The following is a 22172-nucleotide window of genomic DNA, read 5'->3' on the forward strand; positions in this document are numbered from 1 at the left end:
GTGTTTGGTAGGAAATTTATACTGTAACATTACCTCTTAAACTTTTAAGGAAATTTAAATTCAATCAATTATTTTCAACAAAAGTTTGGGATGTCATTAAGTCGGGAAAAGGCAAGCGGTACAGTGTTAAGGATTGAGTTATCTGGAGAAATACAGAGAAATAAAAGAAAGCCTCTTTTAGCTCAACTTTGAAACATAAGAAGAAAAGATTTTCAATGACAAATTTCTCTCTTCTTTTGGAGCATAATGCTATTTTCCCTCAAATATTCCTGCCTCCACATGCTTTCTGAAAAGGGTAAGTGTAAATGTGTGTGTGTGAGTATGCAATTTGCATTTATTTAATACAGAAGTGGGTGACTGTTGTGCCCATGGGCTGGGTGGGCCTGAAACTGGCTCTCATCTGGCCCTTCAGATCTCCTCCTGCCATCAGCTGCTCAACAGTGTAAATGGTGTGAGAATGAAACGTCTTCCTCTGCTAAAAGCGGTGGTGCAAGAAGAATACATCTCAGCAGAGAGGGAATTTGGTGGTCATTGCACACATACAAAAAGCCCCCTTTGCATTTTGCAAATTACAGCCATGCAGTTTTAGAGGTGCAGTTGCACTGTAAAGCTTGAATAGCTGTAAGGCAGGGCTTGAAGTTCAGTTGTGAATTGATATTATTGGCATTCTTCTGTTGAGGTTCCCAAGTTCTTTTTTGCCTTTTGCAGTCAGGATAGTTCTTTCTGTTTTCGTTAAGGCTTTCCAGTACTCTTGCAGCAAACTTTGTAAAAGTCTATGGAGAAAATGCTAGGTGAAATTAAGTGGAGTATTAAATATATGCCTGTTTCCATGCTAGATAGCTTTGTGTCCCCCTCTCTCTATGTGTCTGTCTGTGTACATTAAGAGCATGGCTTATATGTAAGTCTAGTCCTGGCCAGTAGTGGAATACAGCCCCCAGCAGCTTTCTACTAAGTAATGTTGCCCTTGGCCTGAAAAAGGGCACCTGATTTAACATAACATAATTTATAATGTATCCCATAGTTTCCTTTCAGTTTAATGTTGCATAGCCCATTAACTTCAAAGAAGCAGGGAGGAATTACAGGAAACAGCAGCAATATGGTGGTCAGGGGGATAGCAGGAGAAAAACCCAAAGGGAAAGAGTTGTATCACCAAAGGTCAGCTGGCCAGTACTACATCCGCAGGTGGGAATAGATGAGGGCAGGTGGGTATTATAAGGCTTTCTGGGGCTACCAGTGGCAGGTGAAAAATAAGACTGCATAGAAATGTCACACAAAGGGAACGCTGTGATGAAAAGAGCTACTAGCAGGCAAGCATGAAGGGCTCACCCAGTATCACTGCTTAAAAGAACTACTACACTGTTGTTTTGAAGGCACTTTGTCCTCAGCAGAAGAGGGACACCTCTTACAGTGGTAAGAGCCATGGATTGCTACTTAAGGCACAAACGAGCAGGCTGAGTTATCTAAATGCAGAAGTTCTTCTATAGGGTTTATGGAGGACCTGGGCTTTCTGCTGCTGACCAGTGTTGAATATTTCAGCCTTACCTATGAATTTGGGGAAAGGATGGAGTCATTCAAGCCATGGGCCTGCAAACACTCAGGTATTCTTGGGAAACTGACTAGTGCCAAATTGCTTTCTAACCATCAGGTGCTGAGAAATCCAAAAATAACAGCTGAGTTAATGCAGTGTCCAAACACAGCAAAATGTTGGTTTTAACCACTCCAGACTTTTAATGAAGTTAAAGCACTGCAAAAAAAATGAGGAACTCTTACCCAGAATAACTAAACTAACCGATATGGCATTTGTTTAAGAATTGGTACCAGTTCTATCAAAGAACGTAAGAAGTTGTTTTTAAAAATTCTAATAACCCTTGTAATTGGTGATATTACATTGTTTATCATGGAAATTTATAACATGCAAGACTTGCATTCCATTTCAACATATTCTTGTTATTATTTTATAATACTTTGTTCTTTACTTAATGGAAATTGATCTTTATCTATTTTAATATTGTTGTGCATTTAAAATACTTTGCAAATGTTGTTTGCATAGACTGTATAATGCCTCTGTGAATTCATTGTCTTATTTTTAATAGCAGGTTTTCTTCCCAGGATAATTTTCTTAGTAAGTTTTAGGGCATTATTTTTATAGATAATAAAACATATTTATTTCCCATAAATTGAAAGGGACAGGTTCTGAAATAACAATCAGTGGTGTGTATTAAACAAAAAAGTGACCACCTAATTGCAATAAGAGTATAGATATATGCAAAGAATAAATAAATGTAGGGTTCCCCCCTCCAACCCACCGCCCCCAGTAACACTTGTTTTAGACCTAAGTATTAAAGTATTATCAAATATTTATATATTGTATTAACTGAGTTTTAAGTGAATCTTTGGATTACTTTTTCAGGTAATTAATTGCTTGATGGATATTCATGATTTTCCATTAGCACAAGTACAGAGAGAACATGGCCCTTCTAAAATTAATTACTCTTAAAAGTTCAATTGATTTTAATTGAAGGGACTTACAGTACAATCCTGTAAGACTTGGGCATAGGCCTTACTGAGTTCAGTAACACTTCCATTGACCTCTTGGTATGCAAATGCAACATGATGTTGTAGCTGACCACAAAACAAAGGCATTCTGAATTTTTAAAATCTCTAAGAAATCTTGCTCAGATATCACTCCAGGTTTATGGCTCTGCAACTTTCACCTTCCATGGATTTCCATACATACACACATCAAAAGCAGGAGTTTCTTTAGGGAGGAATGAGAAAGTCCATAAAAAAGTTCATAAGATCCTGCTGGATCAGACCAAAGGTCCATATCTGCCCAAAGGTCCAACATCCTCTTTCACACATTGCCCAACAAAATAACGCTAGAAGTTTGCAAGGAGGACACCTAGATGTTCTATTTAACTTAAGAGCTAATAGTTCAGAGACCCATCTACCATGAATTTGCCTAATCACTGTCAAAGGCTAAATAAGCGGTCATTGCCCCTTTTGTGGAAGTAATTTCCATCCATGAATCTTGGATTAAACATTTATTCTGTCCTTTCTGATTAAGATTTATTGTTTAACAGCTTGCAAGCCTTCAGCATCACTGGCTGCTCTGCATCAACTGCCAATCAATTTCACGTTCTGACCTCAGACATCTATATCACGTCAAATAATTCATACACCTAAACACATGTCTTTCATATATTTCACACATGTATTTTTAAACTATACTAGTGTATCTCCAATAAATGCTTTGGGATTTATTTTGTATTATATGTTTCAGCTCATCACCATACTTCCAAAGCCAAGCTGTTTACAAATTTGCTACATTGTTAGAGAAGCTACAGTGGTGGGCAGCACTTTGAGCATTTAAATAAATGATTGCTGACTTTCTTGCTATGCAAGCTTTTCCAAAGTATCAACACAGAGGCCTTATTTAATTGTTATGATACTCACAGCATGGGAGCTGCTCCAGTCATGGTTTCCGACATGAAAAACCCCCATGTGGTTAGACCTGCTTACTTCCTATGCAGGCCCCACCACTTTTTGTGCTGATGTGACAATGCTGTAGGAAGTAACTGTGTCACTGTGTGGTGCAATGAACCACTGGAAAAAAGAAATCCTGTCTCAGTTTCTACCAATAGCTTTTTCTCAGCATCCTGAGGCATGAGAAGGAGATAAAGTTTCCAGGGACAAGTTTAAAACCTTTAAAACCCTATAACGCTCAGGTCTGCAATACCTCAAGGACAGATTTTTGTCCATCTGGACCAGCCTGGACCCTGTAGTCCTCATCAGAGGTACTTCTCCATGTATCCAGATTGAGATGCAGAGGGTGGCTACACATTTTCAATGGTTCCCCCACCATCCAGTCTGTGGAATGGTCTTACCATGCTTATCAGTCTTTCAGCACCAAGCTAAGGCTGATTTGCTAAATCAGGTCTTTGGTAATTAAGTTGCCTCCTACGGTAGTGATTGTCTTCTAGAGGAGTGGGTAGGACTTGTCCTTATCAATAGGTTACTAGAGGAGAGTTCTGTGTATTTTTTATGGTTCATTTTGTTACATACTATATATTTTTCTGGTTTTAAATTGCTTTTATTTGTTGCATTTTAACTTAACAAACGGCTTTGAGAATTTCTCCTTGTATAAAGTCACTGACAAATGTAATAAATAATAATTTTCTTGGCAGTTTGTTAAGTGTTTCCTTGTGTTTTCTGGGTGCTTATTAACTAATAACACCGGAGTGCTATGGAACTGGGATATGCTGCTGTAATTCTGACACCCATAAAGTTAGGGCTGAGTCAGCCCTGGAATCATCATATTAAAAGCACTTCTTTTTTACCTAGAAAACAGGTGCCCTAATACGATTCTGGGAGATTGCACATCATACCCAGACAAGGAACTCTGAAAATTGTGGAAAACATGGCAAAGTGCAGCAGACTACTTTTCTTTGGCAATAGGCAACCATCAGTTATGAATGCCTTGGAGCTATTTCTTGGTGATTTTTCTTGCCTTGATTATTTTTGCCTTACGCATTTAATGCCTTGCATGTGTGTTCTCAAATGTAAACATTTTTGCTATTATTGCACACTGCTCTGTATATTTTCCAAACAGAATAGCAGTATAGAAGTTTTATAAATAAAATAAATATGGTTTGTGTGTTTATTAAGAAAGTCCAAACTAGGCACTCTTTTATTCATGGTAAACACTTCATATAGCATTTCTAGAGCTGAGACAAAACCACCTTTTAAATTTCATTTTTGCTTTCGTTAATGTTGCAGTAATACGTTACAAAAAAATGCCCATTTCCCATCCAAGTCTTTGACACTAGAAGGAAGTGTGTGAAAAGCTGGCTTGGAGACTCCAGGGAACTGCGCAGTCTCTGAGCTAATTCGCTAGGAGCTTCCCTGAGTTGTGCCCTGTGGGATAGCTTGCGGCTACAGAGTTTCCTGGAGCAAAAACTATTTTGTAAAAAACAGCCTTTGGGCACCTTTGCACAAGTCTGTGCTCTGATTAGGGCCCAGGAAATGAACAAAGAAACACATTTGATATTCTTAACTGTTCAACACAAGACTATCCTTTTCTGAGCACGGGAAGCTCAGGGTGAAAATCTAAACTCCTGAAGATTTGGCTCAGCACTCTTTAAAAAATGCAGAGTGCTTCACACCTTTGTATTGACAATCCTAACAATTCAAAGGTAGATCCATACTGTCATTTCCAGAATGCCAGGGGTGTTGGTGACATTCTGGGTTCTTGCTTGTGCTGAATACATGGCAGGTGAGAACTGAACTGGGGATTTCTCGGTTCACAGTTCAGTTTCATAGCAACCACACATCAATACAACACCATATGTGCATTAGTTTCTCCCCTATAAAACATCCGCTATGCTACAGGGAGATCTCACCTGTATGTATCCTCAAGTGAACTTTTAAGTGGTGTGATGTCCTGAAAGTTTTCCCACAGTAAGGGCAGTCTTTCATAGCAGACCCAAGGCTCCTGTCTCTCAGCAAAGCTGGTTGCTGGACTCCGGCAGATCTCCCAGCTTCGTCGCCGATATCTGAAATATAGAGAGTGTTCTCACATCATTTCAGCACATGTCAAGGAGTTGTTCTCACTCAAACTGCTAACACAACACAAAGCTAAACATGTCAATACTACACCTGTCTGTTTCATTCTTTAAATCTGACAGAATGCTGACAATTCATGTATTTTCTTGTTATTCTCTTAAATTATTTCATCTTCCCCATCGTCGTTTTAAGCAGCATATGGTACCTTTATACTGAACTGAATTAGACAAGAAAAGAAACAGCTGTGTCAGCAGCTGGTTTGATTTCTTCTTTTGCTTCATTCCTATTAAGTACTTTCTCATCCTAAAAAAAGTTTTGTTTTTTAAAGATTTTTTTTTTTTGCTGCATTGAATTTGGTTCATTGTTAATCAATATGCAAAGATATACAGAACAAAATAGAAGTCCCTGTTGAAAGTTTTCAGTGCTGAGAAGACTATTATAATTATTACTACTACTAATGATAATAGATAGAATGTCAAGGAGATGGAGGAATTCTACATTCGTAATTCATTAAAAAGGATTGTGTTGTTTTTTTAAAAAAAGAGGGAGAGTAAGCACAAGCGTAAATCTCTCACGGTGAAATCAAGGAGACTTAAAGGTACTCAAGAAATAATTGCACCCAATGTTTGTTCTAATTGTTTGAAATTACACTTGCGGCTGCCCACAAACCATAGCAAGTTATAGCTCTCTATGAGAATGCTGTCACTATTATATCACACATGTGGGGGTAGATGATTCCTGGGTTGCGAGTGTGAGAATTTTGTCCAGTCCAAAACAGTTGATTTCCCAATATTTTATTTATTTATTTATTGCATTTGTATGCCACCTTTTTCTCCAAGGAGCTAAAGGTGGTGTACATGGCTCCACCCATCTCATTTAATCCCCCAAACAACCCTGTGAAGTAGGTTAGGCTGAGAGGCAGTGACTGGCCCAAGGTCATTCAATGAGCTTCATGGCCAAGTAGGGGTTTGAACCCAGGTCTCCCAGGTCCTGGTCCGACATGAACATAAGACTTCAGGAAATTAAATGATCAAGGCCTGAGACTGGCTGAGCCTGGAAGGAGCATGAAAAGGAAACCAAAAGCAGACTATTGAATACAACTTAGTGGCCAAGCCACTTGCATGCAAACGTCCTTGGCTGAACCACCATGATAGGGTTGGTAAAGATTCTGGCCTCAAAACTTGGAAGCTGGCTGCTAGTCAGTGTATGCCAGTGGTGGCTAGCCTTTGGTCCCCCAGATGTTGCTGGACTACAACTCCCATCATTCCTGACCATTGGCTGAGCTAAGGGGAGTTGGCATCCAACAAGGTCAGGACAACCACAGGTTACTCATCCATAGAGTAGACAGTACGGAGCTGGTTGGATCAATGATCCAGCTCACCTTCTATGATGGGAGTTGTCTTCATAATCCCAGAGAATGTCCATGGTAATTTACCTGGACACTTAAGCCTGAATAAAAACCTCACTGTGGCAATGGGAAGATTCCGAATGGATTTTCCCTAGGTCTCCAGAGATAGATACCCCACACAGGGTTGGGGGCACTTTCCCTCTAGTCCTTTCCACTGAATTTTCAGCTGTGTTTGAATTAATTCATCTCATTCTGAAAATGGGAAAGGAGAACACTAAGAAGTGTCTTTTCTTCTGAAAGCGCTGGTGTGCTGGTGGTGATTTTCTCACCTGTGTGTTCAGAAGTAATCAAGAGGAATATGTGACAGTCCCTGAAGAAGAGAAGGGGGTGAGAGCAGCGTGCTTTGGCTGCAGGTGGGGTTTTTTTTATATTTTAGTTGTGGATATGCAAAGCTTTCTTTTGTGTTTGTTTTCAGCTAGGACTGTGAAGGCTTTCTATTGAATCATTTTTCATTGGCAATGTTACCAATAGGAAATTCATCAAATAGCCTAGAAGAGAGTGGAATGACCCTATTACCCAGGAAGAGGTGGGATGAGGGAGGGTTTTTTTTTTTTTTTTTTTTTGAGGTGGGTTGAAGAATAGAACTGTTAGATATTACGTGCCTTTTCACTCTTCTGGGTTTTGTTTTCTGAAAGGTTCCTTGTAGGCTTAACCAGTTTGTCCACAGGTCTGTTCCTGAATTCCAGGTTGAGTCAAAATAGATCTATGATTTAATCATAGGTGAGGAGGCCAACTTGCTTTGCATCCCTGAGACCTGGGTCAAGAGAGCTGGGAGGAGTTAGTCTCTCCCAGCTCTGCCTTTCTGGGTCCTCAGTACAGCACCAGGAGAAGAATGGTTGTTATAATTATTTGCATTCTTTTTGAAGTCCTTACGAAAATTCATCAGCATTTTAGTGCGAATCTCTCCTAATATGTACACATAGCTGCAAAGCAACTTCCCCTCAAATAAAGTATTTGTGTGTGCTGCTTGCACTAATTTTTTAATATGCATACTTGACCCTAGTCCATGCATTTTTGCACAAATCACTTTACTGGAGAACTGCATTGCAAAATTCAGAGAAGTGCACATTTCGAAGGACAGCTGTATTGCATTTCACATATTGTATCAGAAAGTGCGAATTAGGTGGGCTCCCCATTAAATGTGAATTGAATCCCTAACTGGAGATGTATTTAGAGTGACACCCAACGACAGGAATGAGTCAAGGCATGAAGGGGGTGGGGGTGGGGAGTAGAACCTCTGCCTTGAACCAGAGAGACAGAGAACTGGTAACAAGAAATACAGCAAAGGGATACTTCTGTGGACTTAATGTATAGGTTTCTTAAATAACAAATTAAAATGAAAACAAATGCCTTTCCAGTTATGTCATGTGATTAAAACACCTACTGGAGGAATCACAGATAGTCATGAACTTTTGCTGAACAAGAATAAGTTTAGGTTTGTTTTTTAAGATAAAAGTGAACAAGTTAATAAAATAAATATATGGCTGATTAAGATTCTCTGAGTGTTCTGCTTGAAATGCTAGCCAGTTATAACACAAAGTATATGTTAGAAAGCTAGCAACAGACATTTTTAATTATTCACAGGATTTAAGAGTAACATAATGCAGAATCTATGTGGTCTTTCAAGCAGACGTGGAGAGAGGCTATTTTATATTTCTCAATTCCTCAAGGACTTCTAATTGTCACAGTATTTACACAGTATTGCATATGGAATTCAAGAGAGAAAATTACACTGAGATGCAAAACGGATATAGGAAGCATATATGTGGTGCAAAACTGTGCCTGTGTGAAGGCAATTTTATATATATATATTGACTGTGATAAACAGAGTGCAAAAAAGGCGGACACCCCATATCAACAGATAGCTAAAGCTAACAAGCCACTCATGATGAATTTACAGAATAAAAGTACTAGTTATGTTTTGCTAGATGTCATTCTTAATGACAGCTTGTTAGACATTTCTCTTTTATCTTTCTATCTAGGGTATGTGTGGCCCAATAAAAAAAAGAATAAATTTGTAAGATAAACAGCTCGCTTTGCAGATTTAAGAGACTAATTTTCACTTTACACAAAACTGATTTCCCCCCCTCCCCTCTTCTTCTTCTTCTTTTGGTGAAGCTAGAAGGCTGTGGAGTTTAAAACTAATCCCTCCGAAAAAGCAAACTGAAAACAACAAGGCAGCGCAACATGTGGGTGGTCTGAAGAGTTGTCCTTTAGATTTAAGTAGACATACAGTAGATAGCTCCTCCAGTGGGGCCATACCTATAAGGACTCCCCCCCCCCCCACAGAGAGCACATTCATGAGGTTTTAAAGCTGTGCTGAGGGCTTTCTTTTGGCCTGTCTCTCTGACTCTCTTTCACATAAATACACCCCCTTCTCTAAATTGCTAGAAGTTGCAGCTACCTGAATGAATAGCTCTACGTGGTCAATGAATACTACAGGTTTGAAACTTCATCATTCTCTTTCCACAGAACTCAGTACTTTCACTCCAAATATTCAATTTATTTATGATGTGCTTCATTTATTGCTTATAACTACTTTTGTAATTATGTAAATCATTTCATGTTGTAAGCTCCTTTGAGCATGGTTCTAAGTACAGAAAAGTGGCATACAAATATACAAATCAGATGATAAAGATGTTGATGATGATGATGATGATTTGTGTTGCAATTCTTAACACAGCTACAAGGAAGTAAGCCCCCATTGAACAAAGCGGGACATATTTCTGAATAAGCAGGTATAGTATTGCACTCTTATTTAAGTAATTCAGGCAGCAATTTTAAATACCCCTACTAACACAGTGCGAGCTATTCCAAGAAAATATCAATGTATCAGCACAGGGGTGTTTAAAGCCTGTGTAAAATATGTTTAAAATATGAACAGGCAATAATACAAACAGAAACATACAAAGCAACTAATATTAGATTAGCAGCTGAGGCGTCTCAAGGCCTTTCCATTCCTTCCAAGCACTGGCGGAGGAAGAGGCGTGCAGGGGGAGTGCACCACCCCTGGCAGCGCGATCCTGACGGGGTGCAATCGTGGCTGCCCCCCGCCCATGCTGGGCACCATGTGCCTCATGGGCGGCGCGTCACGTCCCTACGGGTGGTGCGCCAAACCCCTGGGATGCACGCCAGCCTGGCCCCACCTGCTCTCCACCCCCTGGTGCCAGAGCATGAAGCTCCGCCACTGCTTCCAGGAGCTTCCTTGAATGCATTGAAAGAACTTACTGCAGCATCAGTGCAGGACAGGAATATGTGAAATGTTCGTTTGATCTTCTAAACCTCAGCTCTTTGAAATGTTAAATCATTATTTCCTAGTTTTGTCATATAGGGTAGACCGGCATGATCTGCAAGCAACAAAACTGAATATAGACAACTGTCTTGGTAATACACACACACACACTCTCCCTTATTAATATTTTGCAAGTCCATTCACCACACAGAACTGGTGAGCCGTATCTGGCTTGGTTGATCACCAGTTGGGCAGGCCTGATGTAATGGGCACTAGAGAAAAGACTATATTGATTAGTTTGTTAAACACTCCCTGCCCTCAAACAAGGTAAGGAATAAAGGGGAAGAGCCGCACAGTCAAAATGTAAATCAAGCACACAAAAGCAAACAAATGAAATTCTTCAGTGGTCTTGCAACTATAGTCATAACACAGGAAGCAAATAGAATTGAGCAGATGTCCCAAGATTAGACTGTACTATACTTGAACTGAATTCATAATTATACTAAATTGGGCCCCTAATGTGGTATTATGTGGGGATGTCCCTGCATTGAGGTAGAAGACTCTCATTATGCTTCTTCGGCATTTCCCACAGCTCAAGATATTTTGGTTGTTCCCTCATCACAAGACTCAGTGACAGATCTGGATTACAGGCAGCTGGGGCAATATAAGGAGCCAAGTAATATTTGTACAGTGGGCATTATAAGGAGCAGGCTGTAGGATAGTAGGAGTACATTAAGCTCTATGGGAGTATGATTGCAACAGCTTCCAAATGTTCATGCACAAACATAGACAGTAGAAAAACCATGTTTGTGGGTCAAAGACCTGTGGGATTTGAGATATTGAGGACCCTCAAGGGATAATTGATAGAAGTTGGCATTGAGTGTGGAATATCCAAGTTCATTTCCTTCTACTGTGCTTTTGAGATCAAAATTATAATGAAATGTGTTTCCAAAAGTCTTTTCCTGGTAGAAATGAAAAATTATATAGCCTGTTCAACTTTAAAAATATTGATTAGGCTCTTCTGCAAGTTGCAGGTAGTGATGAAAGAGGAAGTGTGAGTGACTCATTCACTCTTTTCCTTCTTTTGACTTGCGAAGGATGAGCCACACATAAACCTTGTGGGCATAAAGCAGAAGTGCTTTACACCTAAGAAGTGAAGGTTCTTCCTCATTAGCCACTTTCAGTAACATGCGAAAGAGATAAAGTTATTATGAAATGTCTGATCTTGAAAGATCTAAGAAGTCACAATTTTGTTATTTTCACTATTATATTTGGTGGTACACGAACATTATTCACAAAATTATGAAAGATATAAGTTCTAAAGGATAGACACTGGGTGAGATCCAACATAATTTTGTGCAAGATGCTTGAATCCTGACATTGCTGCATAAGCAGGAATGCATGAACGGTCAGCAATTGTGCTAGGGATTGTGCAACATCTTTTGCAAACACAAGATACTTGTTGGATTCAGGAATCCTGCTACACTAAGAAAGGGACTCCTGTTGGCAAAATGGCTGTTGCACAAATAGGCTGCCACAACTGGATATTGCATACTATCAGTTGTTTAATAATAATAATAATAATAATAATAATAATAATAATAATAATAATTTATTTATACCCCGCCCATCTGGCCAGGTTTCCCCAGCCACTCTGGGGAAGATTAAAATACATTAAAACATCAGTCATTAAAAACTTCCCTAAACAGGGCTGCCTTCAGATGTCTTCTAAATGTCAGGTAGTTGTTTATTTCTTTGACATCTGATGGGAGGGCATTCCACAGGGTGGATGCTACTACTGAGAAGAGTACTACCGAGAATGCCTGGTTCCCTGTAACCTCACTTTTTGCAAAGAGGAAACCGCCGGAAGGCCCTCGGCGCAGGACCTCAGTGTCTGGGCTGAACAATGGGGGTGGAGACGCTTCTTCAGGTATACTGGGCCGAGGATGTTTAGGGTTTTAAAGTCAGCACCAACACTTTGAATTGTGCTTGGAAACGTACTGGGAGCCAATGTAGGTCTTTCAGGACCAGTATGGAAAGTATAAATTAGATTACGTACAAATTAGTAGTTTATAATGCAGTGAGGTCATTCTGCCCACCCCCTATGTATTTTAAGTAGTGTTTTTTATGTTGTTGTAAACACCAGAGAAGGAGCAGAATGTCTTCACCTGATGTGCATTGCCTGGGCCTACAACCCCCCAAAACCCCTACTCAATGAAGCTGTCCTCTGGGCATGCACAACTGATGTCTCAAACGTGCACACCTCAGCTTATTGACAGTTTACATTTTCAGATTGTATGGAAGCTGGTTTGAGGGAAAACACATCATGCAACAGTATTTCTCAAGAAACTACAGGCTATCTATCTATGGATTGTGGCTAACCTCATGTGTACATGGCTTCAAACACCAGTGTTGGGAGCGCACTGGAGCAAGAGTGAATGAGAACGTGTACACAGCCTTAGTTATAATGATAATACACAACCTTGAAAAACCATGTAACACTGGTTGGATGTATTGAACAGCAAAAAAAATAAAGTGCTTTTAGCTGCTGTTTGAAATCGAAAAATGTTTCATCGCCTCCATTTTTTAAAGTCAGAGTTACTTGCTCATAACTAATGCTTTTGGTACTTAACAAGCAACCTTATATTAAATATTCTGAAAAAGGCACAAGCATTTTGGGCCTTTTAACAAGTTGCTGCCTTTGTTATTTTATCAAAGGATTTAGGGTGCTTTTTTAAAGTGACCATGTATGGTCATGCTACACTGTTAAGCATTAATATGGATCGGCAAAGAATTTGTTGAAACAAAGAGCTATTTTAGAGTCGATTTGGAACAGAGCCCTGCCAATGAGGAGAAAATAGCTCTGTCCTGTTTGTGTAATTAGAAATGAAGATTATACGAAAATGCTCTTTTGGTAAGTGAAAAATATAGACTTCAGATTTTCCTGTTAGTCACTTGAATGGCACAGGCAAACAAAAGATCCAGACTGCATTGCTTTTCAGAGAAGTGCATTCTGAGTGTGTCAGATATACTAGCTTTGAAAACACATCAGATTTAAGGAAGGGGAGGCATGGGACTTTCCATATAGAAAAACCACTCATGGAAGCCCAGAGCAGCAGCAGCAACATGGAAGCCTCAAATAATCATAGTCAATACTATCAGGCTGCAAGTGAGCTAAGAGTTTTCTCATGCATGAGGAAAAGGAAGTTGGAAACATTTTAAACAATTTATCAGTAACTGGGAAAGCAAGACTTGCTGAATGAAGGATGCAGTTATATATTTACTGGTATAGCAAATACTCAACGAGGCAGGGTTTTTCATACTCCATGCCTCCTAATTCACTGCACTGCTGGCCTTTATGCATAAAGGTCCTACTCTAATGGAACAGGCCTTGAAAATATATTTCCAAGCTGATGCCAACCTTTATCTACCAGGTAGAAATCAGTATGAAAAAGTCTCCTATCCACACACAGACACCAATACATTTTTGTTTAATGAAAGCAGCTTAAAGCAACAGAACTGTAACTCAGCAGAGTCCTATTCAAAAGGTCTCATCCACAAACTAGTGTGTGCATGGGGAAGTGGGACCACATCTCATGGCTCTGCCCCGATGCCATGCCCTTTGTTGTTGGGAACTTCTGTGTACACCCACAGGCTTCCACATGTTCTGGAATAGTGTGGAAACAATATACACACAACTATTGGGAACAGCACACTAAAATCATCCACCCACCCACACAAATGTATGGAGGAAAGCAGCTGAAAAGGCCTAAAAGGTCCTTTTCATGATTCTCTTGGGTAATTTGCTAGATCTGAAGCACTTCTTTGCAAATTTCAGGTGCTGTAGTATGTCTTAGTCCAGGCATAGGCAAACTCAGCCCTCCAGATGTTTTGGGACTACAACTCTCATCATCCCTGGCCACTGGTCCTGTTAGCTAGGGATGATGGGAGTTGTAGTCTCAAAACATCTGGAGGACTGAGTTTGCCTATGCCTATCTTAGTCAAAAGACTGAAAATTGGAAAGTAACCTGAATTGCCCAGAATAATATCGATTGTATGAGATTTGCAAGAGATATCCTATTGTGTTGAACAAACTCCAGGAGTGGGGTGGCTAAAAAGACCTGATGCATCAATTTGATCTGGTAGTAAGGTAGCTTAAACAGTACCAACAGCTACTTGCTGCTTCTAGAGCAACATTTTGGGCATGGATCTTCTAGTCGGATCCTATGAGCCACTTTGCAACTGACAGAATTGAGGTTAAGTGAGTAAGAGTGGACAACATGTATTATAAATTGTAATCTGTTGGCTTGTTTCATGGTCAAGTTGCCAAGCAGTTTCAGATGACTTTTCAAAATTTAGTCTCCCCAAAGTCTGGAATACACAATTGACCCTTAACGTAACTTGCAGGTGATGGCCTTTGCCCCTTTGACTGAACTGTAAACACTGGATTCTGCTGCGTAGTCATCTGAAAGTATCAACAAATGAAAAATGTAAGCTGGCTTCACTTGAAGTTGTGCTCCTGTTCATCATGGAAGGGTTTGTGCAGGATAGAGGTAGGGAGGATGTAAAGGCAAATGATAACCCATGCTCCTCCTAATTTCTTTAAAGTATGTGAAAATCCAAACATTATTATAATTCAGAAACCAGATGCCACCCTTCCTCTCCCATTCTCCAATTTATTTTGCTTTAAGGTGTGCGGCAAAGTGCAAAAAATCATTTGTAACTTTTTTATTCAAAAAAGAAAAACAAAGCTTTGGCTGTGTATACACCATACATTTAAAGCACATTTCAGCTCCTAAAGAACACTGGGAACTGAGCTCTTTATGTGGTAAAGAGCTACAATTCCCAGCACCTTTAAGAAGCTACAGTTCCCAGGATTAATTTTTTTTGGGGGGGTGTCTTGAAATGTGTGTAAATGCATGGTGTTGGCGCAACCATGGTCCCTTAAGGAACAAACCATGTTCTGAAAATTGTGCCTGCTGAAACGAAAATTATTGTTCCTAGCCCTGCTGAAATTGCTGTATTCTTTTTAAAGCAAACAAACAAAAGCCTCCTTAAACACCTTACAATACTATCCATTTAACAGTTTGGCAGAAGGAAAGTCCCTCATGAACACTGGCCTGTGTCTTTCTCTTTAACCAGCTGAGTGATCGGAGCTTTTAATATAGCTGTTCCAATTATTGTAAAAGTCATCTAGTACCTTATAACCACAAATATTGACAGTTTATTGCACAACACATCCATGACATTTGAAGGTCACATCATACATAATACATACTCTTTTATAAAAGTGTCTAGAACAAAGAGATACATGATCAGCAATTACATTGTACTAGTTTTTGGTAGTGGTTTAGTTGTATTTAAAGAAAGAAATATATGCACTGTACAAAAAGCATAAAGTCTTATTAATTAACACAAGGCAACCATTTTGTATAAATAATTTCAATCAACAATACTTTGCTTAACAAGACATAAATGGAAGGAAAGAAAGAAAAAGAAAAAGAAAACAAACTTGTCCTACCCTCTAACCACTCACTGATAGGCTTAACTCTACATGGTGGGAAAGAGCCGCAAGTAAGGTCTAATTGATCCCCCCCCCCATATATTTCAAGGAAACCAGAGTACTGGTCTTGAGACAAAGTGGGAGAAAGTACAGACTATTAAATGCCCAGGCCATTTCTGAGTACTTAAACAATTTGGATCATAGACTCATGGCACAAATTTGAATAAACTTTGCATATGATACTGTATTTTTCCGTGTATTAGACAAGGTTTTTTGACTCAAAAATCATGTCAAAAAATTGGGGTCGTCCAATACACAGATAGTGGTGTGGGGGGGAAGCGGTGTGCCCACCAGCCAGCCAGTTGGTGGGAGCGCAATTTCCCCCATGCCGCTGTGCGCAGGAAACGTTCTATGGAGTGTTTCCTGCCCGCAGTTGCATTGAGGGAGAAGCTCAACAACTTTGGGCCATCTCCCCTCATTTTCTTAAAATTAAGTCCCCCAAAATGGGGGGGGGGTGTCTTATACATGGGGACGTCTTATAGACAGAAAAATACGGTAATTTGAGATTTAAAAATTGGGTGACTTCAGAGGGAAACAGGCTAACAAATTCCGGCTCTTGCTTTCAGGACTTTCTCTGAACTATGAGGTGCCAATAGTGTTTTCTGGATTGTGCCCTGTGTCACATCTGCAATCTACTGCAACAACACACACACACACAAACACACCTTTGTCCAAGAACTAATATGACTTCTGTCTCCTTCTGGGACTCACTGGCACTTCGTTTTGCAATGTACCAACTGCTCTGAAAGCAAAGTCTGTATAAAATTAATCTGAGAAAAAGGGGGAAGGGTATGGAGACCCTGCACCTAACACAAAAGACCCCTGGGCCACCCTTACCTGCCTAGAGATGGTGAATCTGTCCATTTTGATTTCTCATAATTCCAATATTAAGTTCGGTTCTCCACATTTACACATCAGTTTGGGGTTTGTTTTTTAAAGTTCTCATGAAAATTCATCAGCACTTTCGTATGAATTCCTCCTCCTACACTGATGATATGCAATTTTGCCTCGAACACACATTTTTGCAAAGCAGTTTCCCTCCAATATAATTCATTTGTATATGTTATTTTCACTTGGAAATGTACGCTTTGGTCTATGCATTTTCGTACACATTACTTAGGTGGAGAACTGCACTGCAAAATTCAGAGAAGCACAACTGCTAAATGATGGCTGTGTTCCGGTTCCTGTATTGTTTCTGAAAGTACGAATTAGGCAGGGTCTGCCTTTAAATGGGGACAGAATCAAATGTCTCCTCTATTGCTACCCTGCCTCATGTTCCTAGAATGTGTCCTCACCCCACATTCCAGATTTCCATATAGTTGACAAGATCCATGGCACTCAGAACTGATTAAAATTTGGAAACCCTGACTTACGCATTCAGAGAAGTGGCTTTCAAATATTATGTCTCCTGCACTACCATGCAGAAGCACTTTTCAGCAGCCTTCAAATGGGGGCTGTAATATTTAAAAATCAGTTTCTGCAAATTGACAGTAGCATTTTAAAAAGATGTCAGGGATTGACACAAGCAAATTCTGATGACACAAACAAATTCTGATGAAAGCACCATGTTTGGTTGTTTCTGCTTTCCTATCAGAGAATGATTCTAGCCACAAAAACTTGTTATATAATAATGATGATATCCATCACTTCATTATTATGTATTTCCAGAATATCCCAAAATAAAGAGCAGGTTAGAAATGCAGGAATCTTGTTCTTGAGTCTTAGTAAGACAGCTATGTTTCCTAATGTAAAAGCCTTGTAGATAATTCAAATATAGGGATCTTGGGATCCCTGGTGAATTTCTTAACTTTCTTTATGGAACTTTGGATGATGTTCAACTACATTTTACTGAAAGTAGATGCATTGAAATGAATGCCCCTAACTAAGTAATGTTTATTAATTTTAACGAGTGTACTCTCAGTAAAACATAGTTGAATGGCGCCCTTTGTTACCAATCAATAGGGAGAATGGATGCAGTTTTTTAAACGGAAGTTTTATAGAAGTCAAAGTTATTATTCAAGATATTGAGTCAGATAAAAAGGCATATGACCGTAATTAATTCTGACTCAATTTAGCTTTCTTGGAAAGTGTGACTGAATAGCTATCACCTTTCTGAGGATGTCCATTTATAATCACCGAACAGAGGATTTGGCTGCTGCTGCAACAGTGCTTTGGAATTTAAGTCTGGTTGTCAATAAACTCATGCAGCTTCCTGACAAGTGGCAAGTGAACTTCAAGCCTCCTAATTAACCCCCTATGCTCATTTATTCGGGAAGAAAAAATAAAATAAAGGGTTACAGTTTTGTCTGCTGCAACCAAAGTTCTTCTGGAAAGAAACTTTCTAATTTCTATGAGAGTCAGCTTGGTTTCTTGCCAGGCTCCCTTCTCCAAATTTCAGATTCACTTGGGATGGTTTTGATCAACAGGTTGAATGTGAAGAAGCAGCTTGATTATTGCCTAGATAAGGCTAGTCCTTCCCATACTTCATCCAGATTGTTTATTTCATTTGGAGAAAATTCCAGTGGGGAGATCTCTCTCAGTGCAGAAGCTGTCCAAACGGATCATCTTTTGTACTCTGAAGTGTTATTTGAAAGCAGGTGTTTGGGTACCAGATGGCTTTAAAGCCCATACCACGAGGGTTATAGCAGCTTCTGCAGCTTATCTGTGACATATTCACATCACTGTCATTTGCAGAGTGGCTACCATGGAGCTTCATAAATACTACTTCTTATTTTTCACCCAGCATTGTTCTCTTGATGCCAAGGCTAGATCAGATACCAAATTTGGAAGAGTTGCCTTACAGAAGTCCCTCTTTAATTAAGTCCTTGATGTCCTACTACCGGGATGCATGTCTGCTGCTGATTAATCTCAAAAAAACAAAACAAAAGGGAGATTCACAAGGGACAGAAATATGCCATTCACATCAAGCACCATAACAACATACAAGGATTCTGCGAACAAATAGCCGGTTCTAACCTTGGGCCCTATCTGCACTATACATTTAAAGCGGTGTCATGTCACTTTAAACAGTCATGCCTTTCCCTAAAGAATCCTGGTTACTGTAGCTTGTTGAGGATGATGAAAGTTGTTAGGAGACCCCTATTCTCCTCACAGAGCTACAGTTCCCAGAGTGGCTTAGCAATCAATCCCTCGTTCCAGGGAACTCTGGGAATTGTAGCTATGTGCAGGAAATAGTTCATCCAACTATCCCCCAGACCCCAAAGTCTCATTTCTGGTTAATTACCATTTGGATTTAGCCCTTTCACCACCAACTGAGCAATGTCACATAGAGGATGGTCAGACTTGCAGAAGAGCAATTACTTAAAATAAGACCTGATACGCCTCCCACTTTAAGAAGCTACAGTGAATTTGTAAGTGCATACAAGATGATACAATATGAATAGTATTGATAGGAATAACACATCTTCATCAATATATGATATGGCTGAGTCAAAATAGCTGCCACAAATTTTCCACTCTATTTGCAGTAGGTGAATTTAAGAGAAATTCTCCAATACTTGGGGGCAAGGAAGAAAATTCCCAGAAAATTGTCTTCTGAGGGAATTTCTCCTTGGCTATACTGTTAGTTTACAACAAAGGGTGAAAGAAACAATGTGCTAAAAGAGGAGGGCTGGAATCCATGTTTCTTACAACAATATTAAAATGTATTTGATGGATCCACAATTGCACCCACAATTTGACCATATTCACAAATAGTAAAATTGGGGAGTATGCTGCTGAATATTCTCGGAAGTTATTCTGCATCTCAAAGGGAGCTTGGAAAAAAGAGAAAATTATAAGAAAACCTAACTTTTTAGCTACATTTTGGCCTAGTTCTAATATGGGTGGCAGCTTTGATGCTTGACTTGATTCCACTCTCTTGGAGCATTTTCACTGGAATTAAATAGACTTAACAAGAGCTGGAGGAAGATCATTCATGAGAGGCTAAACAACATAATTTGACTAGAAATTTGAATTTTGCAAGAATTCAGCCGTCTCTGTTGGCAGGAACAAATGAATTAGATTCACACTGGAGTATTTTATTTTATTTTTATTTTTTTGCTAATTTGGGCACATAGGTATGAAGATGAGGAAATAAGTGGCCTCGATAGCATTGGGATTTATATCCCCCCCACCCCAAGTAGATCTACACCATTTTGTGAGCAACAAATGAAAACATAAAACATGCTATTTTCAAAGTATCACAAGGACTGCTTTGCAGATACAGTCAATTTCCTGCAGCAATTATAGGAGTGAATTTTAAATCTAATAATGTATGCTGATGTTTGTCAGTCAGCCTAATTGCATATACTTCTAGTGTATCCAGCCACTAAAACAGTAGCTTTTATCTCAGCCTGCGCACATGCACACACACTCAGGCGCGCACACACACCAGTATATATTTATTGACAGATACACACAGGTACGAAGGACTGGGTACTTCATCCATCTTGCTGGCTCAGCCAGGCACCTGGTGTATAGCAGAGGGCATGTGTTTCTCTTTCCATGGAACCCTTGACAGAACTGGCAATCTGAAGGCAAAAGCCAACTCTGACTACCAAGGGAAACAAGCGGATGAGCAAGAAAGAGATTCAATTTACTGGTGAACCTACCTAGTTCACACTTTCTGGAACAATACAAGAAATTTGCACCCTTTGAATTTCACAAGATAATTCTCCAGCCAAGTAAAGTGTACAAAAACGCATGTACTAGGGTAAAATGTGCATAATGATACATGTATTAGTAAAAAATAATATAGAAAAATGCATTGCATTTCTGGAAATAGCTCTGCAAAAATGTGTATATAAGGCAAAATTCATTTTTAAAGAAATGTGTATTTTAGAAAAAAATGCACTAAAAACATGATGAATTTTCATAAAGTTTTCTTTTTTTAAAAAAAATCCAAACTGATGTGGAAATGTGGAGAACCAAAATTAGGATTGGATAAATGTGATCTGGAGGGAAACTTGGCATTGATTCAAGTGTAAAGTAGCTCAAAGTGCAGTGCCAAACCTAGGATGTGCTTTCTAGCTCCAGTTTTGATCCTACAGGCCTCTGGTATTATCTAACAGCTGCTGACGTCTGGTACCAACGTCTGGTAGCCTATAGAACTGGTGCAACAAAGAACAGATCTTTCACTTAATATAGGACACTTTCCAGCTAAAGTTTGGGATGTTAAGTACCTAAGAACATAAGAATATCCTGCTTAATCAGGCCAATAGTCCAGCATGCTGCTCTCACAGTGGACAACTGGATGCCTGTAGATATCTCAGAAGTTGGATCCAAGCTCAGAAGAACTGTCCCAACTTGTGATTCCCAGAAATTGGCATTCAGGGGCATATTGCCATCCACAAAGTCTCACTGGCTTTAATGGGAAAGTTGGGAAGATACTTAACATCCCTTCCACTGAAGGTAACTGGAATGAAGACTTATCATTTGAGCTTAATAGTACCCATAGTTAAATTATTCCTTCACTGACTCAAACTCTGGATTCAAATTTTAACCAGCCCTGTTATGTATTGGGGTGTCCTAAATGACCCTAAAGTGGTACAATTTGTAAAACATTTTTCACTAATCTGTGTCATATCATACTTATATTATTCCCTTCTGCTTATTGTGGGATTGATTGACTGGTGTACTTCCCTTCCTCCCAAAGGAGTCCAGGGCAGCAAACAACAGGAAATTGAATAATAAAAACAATTCTGGTGCAGATTGGGAAAGGTTTCTCTTTTGAAGTCCTGGTGGAAGAGGAAGGTCTTCAGAAACTGCTGAAAAGGCAACAGAGATGGTGCCTGTCTAATGTCTGTCAAGAGGTGGGAATTCCAAAGGGTTGGGGCCATCACACATGTATGATGTTGTTGTTCCAGTAGCAAATGTAAGGGTATACTAAGCTTTCAAGAAACACACTGGGTGGTTTTATTTGTTTTTAACATTACAAGGTCAGGAAGGTCACACATTAAAGAGCAAACCAAAAGACCTGAGGTCCACAACGACAGTCATCAAGGTCAGCTACAGGAGAGAGGAACTAAAACAAAGGTCAGGCAGGCCACGTCCAGGAAGGTTAGAAAGGCAACATATTCAGAAGGTAGCCAAAAGGAAAACCAGGACAGTAACACCTTTGGGGCAATGTGACAAAACACAGGAGGATAAGGAAGGTATTTCCAGGATTTGTTGTGAATATAAATAATGTATAAGTAATTTGAAAATGGCAAATTAACTGACAAGATTTACTTTGCAGAATTTACCTTTTGCAAGTTATTTTTTCCTCTCTATTATTCTACAAGCTTAATATTTCTAAACGCAATACTATTGTTGTATACAGTTTCTGTGCCTCCCTATGTTTCAGGGATAGTGTGGTATAGAGTAATTTTGGTGTCCACCATGCTGATTAACACTGTGGCTGC

At 39.4% G+C, this 22172-nt stretch overlaps 1 protein-coding gene across 6 annotated transcripts in view; it reads right to left on the reverse strand.

Moving 5' to 3' along the window:
- The window catches only part of ZNF536 (zinc finger protein 536), a 450709-nt gene that overhangs the window by 173017 nt on the left and 255520 nt on the right, over positions 1-22172 (reverse strand). For all 6 annotated transcript variants that reach the window (XM_083513503.1, XM_083513501.1, XM_083513502.1 and 3 more), the window contains one exon: positions 5403-5555. In XM_083513503.1, the coding sequence (XP_083369629.1) occupies positions 5403-5555 (153 nt within the window). The remainder of the gene's footprint in view (positions 1-5402; positions 5556-22172) is intronic.

The sequence above is a fragment of the Podarcis liolepis genome (assembly GCF_965112155.1).
Source record: "Podarcis liolepis genome assembly, chromosome: 7".
Classification (NCBI taxonomy): Eukaryota; Metazoa; Chordata; class Lepidosauria; order Squamata; family Lacertidae; genus Podarcis; species Podarcis liolepis.